General features: G+C 47.6%; 1 protein-coding gene across 1 annotated transcript in view; it reads right to left on the bottom strand.

The window, feature by feature from the left end:
• si:dkey-225n22.4 (collagen alpha-1(XXI) chain) overlaps positions 1 to 6189 on the bottom strand; it is a 91417-nt gene that overhangs the window by 35202 nt on the left and 50026 nt on the right. The window contains exons 17-18 of the mRNA XM_056240477.1: positions 1515 to 1559; positions 957 to 1010 (exon numbers count right to left, since the gene is read on the bottom strand). Of these exons, the coding sequence (XP_056096452.1) occupies positions 957 to 1010; positions 1515 to 1559 (99 nt within the window). The remainder of the gene's footprint in view (positions 1 to 956; positions 1011 to 1514; positions 1560 to 6189) is intronic.

Below are 6189 nucleotides of genomic sequence, written 5' to 3'. Positions count from 1 at the left end.
TGTGTGTGTGTGTGTGTGTGTGTGTGTGTGTGTCTGTCCATCAGAGGTCACTCTAACACTATTTACTCTGTCGAGTGTGTGTGTGTGTGTGTGTGTGTGTGTGTGTGTCTGTCCATCAGAGGTCACTCTAGCACTATTTACTCTGTCGAGTGTGTGTGTGTGTGTGTGTCCATCAGAGGTCACTCTAGCACTATTTACTCTGTCGAGTGTGTGTGTGTGTGTGTGTCCATCAGAGGTCACTCTAACACTATTTACTCTGTCGAGTGTGTGTGTGTGTGTGTGTCTGTCCATTAGATGTCACTCTAGCACTATTTACTCTGTCGAGTGTGTGTGTGTGTGTGTGTGTGTGTGTGTGTGTGTGTGTGTGTGTGTCTGTCCATCAGAGGTCACTCTAACACTATTTACTCTGTCGAGTGTGTGTGTGTGTGTGTGTGTCTGTCCATCAGATGTCACTCTAGCACTATTTACTCTGTCGAGTGTGTGTGTGTGTGTGTGTGTGTGTGTGTGTGTGTGTGTGTGTGTGTCTGTCCATCAGATGTCACTCTAGCACTATTTACTCTGTCGAGTGTGTGTGTGTGTGTGTGTGTGTGTGTGTGTCTGTCCATCAGAGGTCACTCTAACACTATTTACTCTGTCGAGTGTGTGTGTGTGTGTGTGTGTGTGTCTGTCCATCAGAGGTCACTCTAACACTATTTACTCTGTCGAGTGTGTGTGTGTGTGTGTGTGTGTGTGTCTGTCCATCAGAGGTCACTCTAACACAGTTTATTCTGAAACACTGATCGCTGCTTGACCTCTGACCCCTCTCCAAACGGCTCTTGTCCCGCTCTGGATCTGATGAGCCGCTGTCTGGGACACGATCCAATCCAATTTCTCTGAAGTGTCCAATTTCACCGGGTCAGTTGAACCAATGAGGGGCTAAAGAGGTAAGCCTGATGCATTGTGGGACGTTTACTCACCGGAGGTCCTCTCAGTCCGGGTGAGCCGTTCTGGCCAGCGGCTCCTCCTGCACCCTACACCCCGACCCCAGACACACACACACACACAAACATTATTCAAAATGGGAGAATTTTTAGATTTCATTACAAAATCACAATAAATAATATTTTACATAACTTATATGTTTTGGCGCCATTAATATGTTTCACACTGTGGCATTATAAAACATAAATACATTAATTAATATTATTGCAACACTTTACAATAAGGTTTCATTTGTTAACATTAGTTTATTCTGAGATCACACACACACACACACACACACACACACACACACACCTAAAGGGCGTTTATTCTTAATCACACACACACACACACACCTAAAGGGCGTTTATTCTTAATCACACACACACACACACACACACACACCTGAAGGGAATTGATTGATTGATTGATTGATTGATTGACTGATTGATTGATCGAATTGATTGATTGATTGATCGATTGATTGATTGACGTGAGGTGTGTGCGTGTGCGTGTGTGTGTGTGTGTGTGTGTGTGTGTGTGTGTGTTCATACCTGCGCTCCGATCGCTCCTGCTTCACCGGGTAACCCACGGATTCCCTGAAGAAAACAAGATCCGTCAGAGACACACTTCATGTCCTTGTGTTTCACACACACACACACACACACACACACACACACACACACACACACACACTGTCGGGATCAAGTCCCAATACACTTCCATCATTCATCATGTTACTGTTATTACAGCATTACCAGGATGCCACTCAATTAATCCTGCGCTGTGGGAAAGCGATTGCTGTAATGGTGGCCTGCCAAGAAAAGGACACAATTGTCTCTCTGACATTCACACATATTCAGTGTCTGTTTTTCTCGCCCACTGAAAGACTTTAATTGAGAAGATCCATTAAAACTTCCTCCATCTGCTTCTGTTGAGGCTCCGGTGAGAGTCAGTGAGAGCAGAACAAAGTCATTACGCACAGAAAAACAAAAACCCCACTGTGAATATTTTCCTCATAAGTCTGACTCTCATGCTCTTTCTCGAAGATTTAAAATCACGTCTGCTGATGTTTTTACTCCTGTAAAAGGCACTTTTAATATCTCAAAATACCTCATGTTTAGGTTTAATTAGTATGTTACTTGGTAAATTACTTTTAATTACTTTATCATTAATAGTATTATTGTAAATATATTGTTTATATACATTTATCATTTATATAAAAATATATTATTTATTTATTTATTAATTCCTTTATCAAATAATAAGACTATAGTAATGAGAATCTATCGAATTTATTGAATCAAATTTATTATAATTATGTATTCATTTAACATCAACAACAACAAAAACAATTCCAGTAATTAGAATGTAATAACAATCATAAATAATAGGAATTGAGAATTAGCTAAAAAGTTATTTTTTTATACCTCAAAATATCTCACATTTTACAATAAAGTATCAAAATGCAAACATTTAAAAACATGCATCAGCTGTTCTCTTTGAAAAAGTTACATTACTTCTTTTAGTGCATTTGTGCTTTGATAATAGAAAATACCTTCACAGATGAGTGAACGTTCTGTTAACACCTAAAACAACCTCTATTTACTCCAAAAATGCAATACGAGAACCAAACGCCTCTTCCTTCCTGCCACAAAGCAACTTCACGATACCCTGATGAGGAGCTAGAAAAGGAAATGCCGCTTTTCTTTTACTAGAAAACACTCATGCAACAAACTGGGCGTTAGTTTCAGCGGGTCCCGCATTACAGCAGCTTCACAACATTCATCTTTTTTTCAGCACCTGCGGTTGTTGTGCAAATGTTTGTGTTCACAAAAATGAATCATCTGTTGAAGCTTTATAAGACTGAATAACAGGCTAATGAACAGTGTGGAGCAAACATCAAGGTCCACGTCTGATTCAATCTCCCCTACATATTACACAAGCAAGGCTATAGTCACGCAGCTTTGAAATGGAGATTCCTGCATATTATCTAGCCTTAAATCATTTAATAGTGAGCGGCCTCCATCGATTGCGTTTCACTCAAAGGCTCTTCTCCTTTCAGAGAAGCTGAATTACATCAAAAAACTTCTGAGGCCATCGCAGGTTTAAGAGGAACACTGCAGAAATGTAAGAGTACAGGAAGGAGAGCGAGACTGTAAAGGTAATTACCTGCAAGATGAAAGGTGTCACTCATGAATACAAAAATGAGTCAAGTGTTAATTAGCCAGGTTGAGATGGAATGATTAGTAGCAGAAAATGACTTATTAGCAAATCAAAGCAATGCTTTCAAGTGCAAAGCCAAATGGTCCGAATATAACTGATGGATTTTGCTGAACCAGCTCATTACTGGCAGAGGATAATCATTATTTATAAAACAGAAATAAGCAAAGCCATATAGAGGATTAAGGCCGTGTCACGCGTGTGCTTCAGTAGAGGAGGATTGAGGCCGTGTCACGCGTGTGCTTCAGTAGAGGAGGATTGAGGCCGCGTCACGCGTGTGCTTCAGTAGAGGAGGATTGAGGACGCGTCACGCGTGTGCTTCAGTAGAGGAGGATTGAGGCCGTGTCACGCGTGTGCTTCAGTAGAGGAGGATTGAGGCCGTGTCACGCGTGTGCTTCAGTAGAGGAGGATTGAGGCCGCGTCACGCGTGTGCTTCAGTGGAGGAGGATTGAGGCCGTGTCACGCGTGTGCTTCAGTAGAGGAGGATTGAGGCCGCGTCACGCGTGTGCTTCAGTAGAGGAGGATTGAGGACGCGTCACGCGTGTGCTTCAGTAGAGGAGGATTGAGGCCGTGTCACGCGTGTGCTTCAGTAGAGGAGGATTGAGGCCGTGTCACGCGTGTGCTTCAGTAGAGGAGGATTGAGGCCGCGTCACGCGTGTGCTTCAGTAGAGGAGGATTGAGGCCGTGTCACGCGTGTGCTTCAGTAGAGGAGGATTGAGGCCGTGTCACGCGTGTGCTTCAGTAGAGGAGGATTGAGGCCGTGTCACGCGTGTGCTTCAGTAGAGGAGGATTGAGGCCGTGTCACGCGTGTGCTTCAGTAGAGGAGGATTGAGGCCGCGTCACGCGTGTGCTTCAGTAGAGGAGGATTGAGGCCGTGTCACGCGTGTGCTTCAGTAGAGGAGGATTGAGGCCGCGTCACGCGTGTGCTTCAGTAGAGGAGGATTGAGGCCGTGTCATGCGTGTGCTTCAGTAGAGGAGGATTGAGGCCGTGTCACGCGTGTGCTTCAGTAGAAGATGATTGAGGACGTGTCACGTGTGTGCTTCAGTAGAGGAGGATTGAGGCCGCGTCACGCGTGTGCTTCAGTAGAGGAGGATTGAGGCCGTGTCACGCGTGTGCTTCAGTAGAGGAGGATTGAGGACGCGTCACGCGTGTGCTTCAGTAGAAGAGGATTGAGGATGCGTCACGCGTGTGCTTCAGTAGAGGAGGATTGAGGCCGTGTCACGCGTGTGCTTCAGTAGAAGAGGATTGAGGACGTGTCACGCGTGTGCTTCAGTAGAAGAGGATTGAGGACGTGTCACGCGTGTGCTTCAGTAGAAGAGGATTGAGGACGTGTCACGCGTGTGCTTCAGTAGAGGAGGATTGAGGACGTGTCACGCGTGTGCTTCAGTAGAAGAGGATTGAGGACGCGTCACGCGTGTGCTTCAGTAGAAGAGGATTGAGGACGTGTCACGCGTGTGCTTCAGTAGAGGAGGATTGAGGACGTGTCACGCGTGTGCTTCAGTAGAGGAGGATTGAGGACGTGTCACGCGTGTGCTTCAGTAGAAGAGGATTGAGGACGCGTCACGCGTGTGCTTCAGTAGAGGAGGATTGAGGACGCGTCACGCGTGTGCTTCAGTAGAGGAGGATTGAGGCCGTGTCACGCGTGTGCTTCAGTAGAGGAGGATTGAGGCCGCGTCACGCGTGTGCTTCAGTAGAGGAGGATTGAGGCCGTGTCACGCGTGTGCTTCAGTAGAGGAGGATTGAGGCCGCGTCACGCGTGTGCTTCAGTAGAGGAGGATTGAGGCCGTGTCACGCGTGTGCTTCAGTAGAGGAGGATTGAGGACGCGTCACGCGTGTGCTTCAGTAGAGGAGGATTGAGGCCGTGTCACGCGTGTGCTTCAGTAGAGGAGGATTGAGGACGCGTCACGCGTGTGCTTCAGTAGAGGAGGATTGAGGACGTGTCACGCGTGTGCTTCAGTAGAGGAGGATTGAGGCCGCGTCACGCGTGTGCTTCAGTAGAGGAGGATTGAGGACGTGTCACGCGTGTGCTTCAGTAGAAGAGGATTGAGGACGCGTCACGCTTGTGCTTCAGTAGAGGAGGATTGAGGACGCGTCACGCGCGTGCTTCAGTAGAGGAGGATTGAGGACGCGTCACGCGTGTGCTTCAGTAGAGGAGGATTGAGGACGCGTCACGCGTGTGCTTCAGTGGAAGAGGATTGAGGCCGTGTCACGCGTGTGCTTCAGTAGAGGAGGATTGAGGACGCGTCACGCGTGTGCTTCAGTAGAAGAGGATTGAGGACGTGTCACGCATGTGCTTCAGTAGAGGAGGATTGAGGACGCGTCACGCGTGTGCTTCAGTAGAAGAGGATTGAGGCCATGTCACGCGTGTGCTTCAGTAGAGGATTGAGGACGCGTCACGCGTGTGCTTCAGTAGAAGAGGATTGAGGACGCGTCACGCGTGTGCTTCAGTAGAGGAGGATTGAGGACGCGTCACGCGTGTGCTTCAGTAGAAGAGGATTGAGGACGTGTCACGCGTGTGCTTCAGTAGAGGAGGATTGAGGACGCGTCACGCGTGTGCTTCAGTAGAGGAGGATTGAGGACGCGTCACGCGTGTGCTTCAGTAGAGGAGGATTGAGGCCGTGTCATGCGTGTGCTTCAGTAGAGGAGGATTGAGGACGTGTCACGCGTGTGCTTCAGTAGAGGAGGATTGAGGACGTGTCACGCGTGTGCTTCAGTAGAGGAGGATTGAGGACGCGTCACGCGTGTGCTTCAGTAGAGGAGGATTGAGGACGTGTCACGCGTGTGCTTCAGTAGAGGAGGATTGAGGACGCGTCACGCGTGTGCTTCAGTAGAGGAGAATTGAGGACGCGTCACGCGTGTGCTTCAGTAGAAGAGGATTGAGGACGCGTCACGCGTGTGCTTCAGTAGAGGAGAATTTAGGACGCGTCACGCGTGTGCTTCAGTAGAGGAGGATTGAGGACGCGTCACGCGTGTGCTTCAGTAGAGGAGAATTGAGGACGCGTCAC

Source organism: Rhinichthys klamathensis, unplaced genomic scaffold, assembly GCF_029890125.1.
Source record: "Rhinichthys klamathensis goyatoka isolate OS25496 unplaced genomic scaffold, OSU_Roscu_1.1 h1tg000600l_1, whole genome shotgun sequence".
Classification (NCBI taxonomy): Eukaryota; Metazoa; Chordata; class Actinopteri; order Cypriniformes; family Leuciscidae; genus Rhinichthys; species Rhinichthys klamathensis.
The sequence above is the reverse complement of the archived record's forward strand: the minus strand, read 5'-3'. Positions and strand labels throughout refer to the sequence as shown.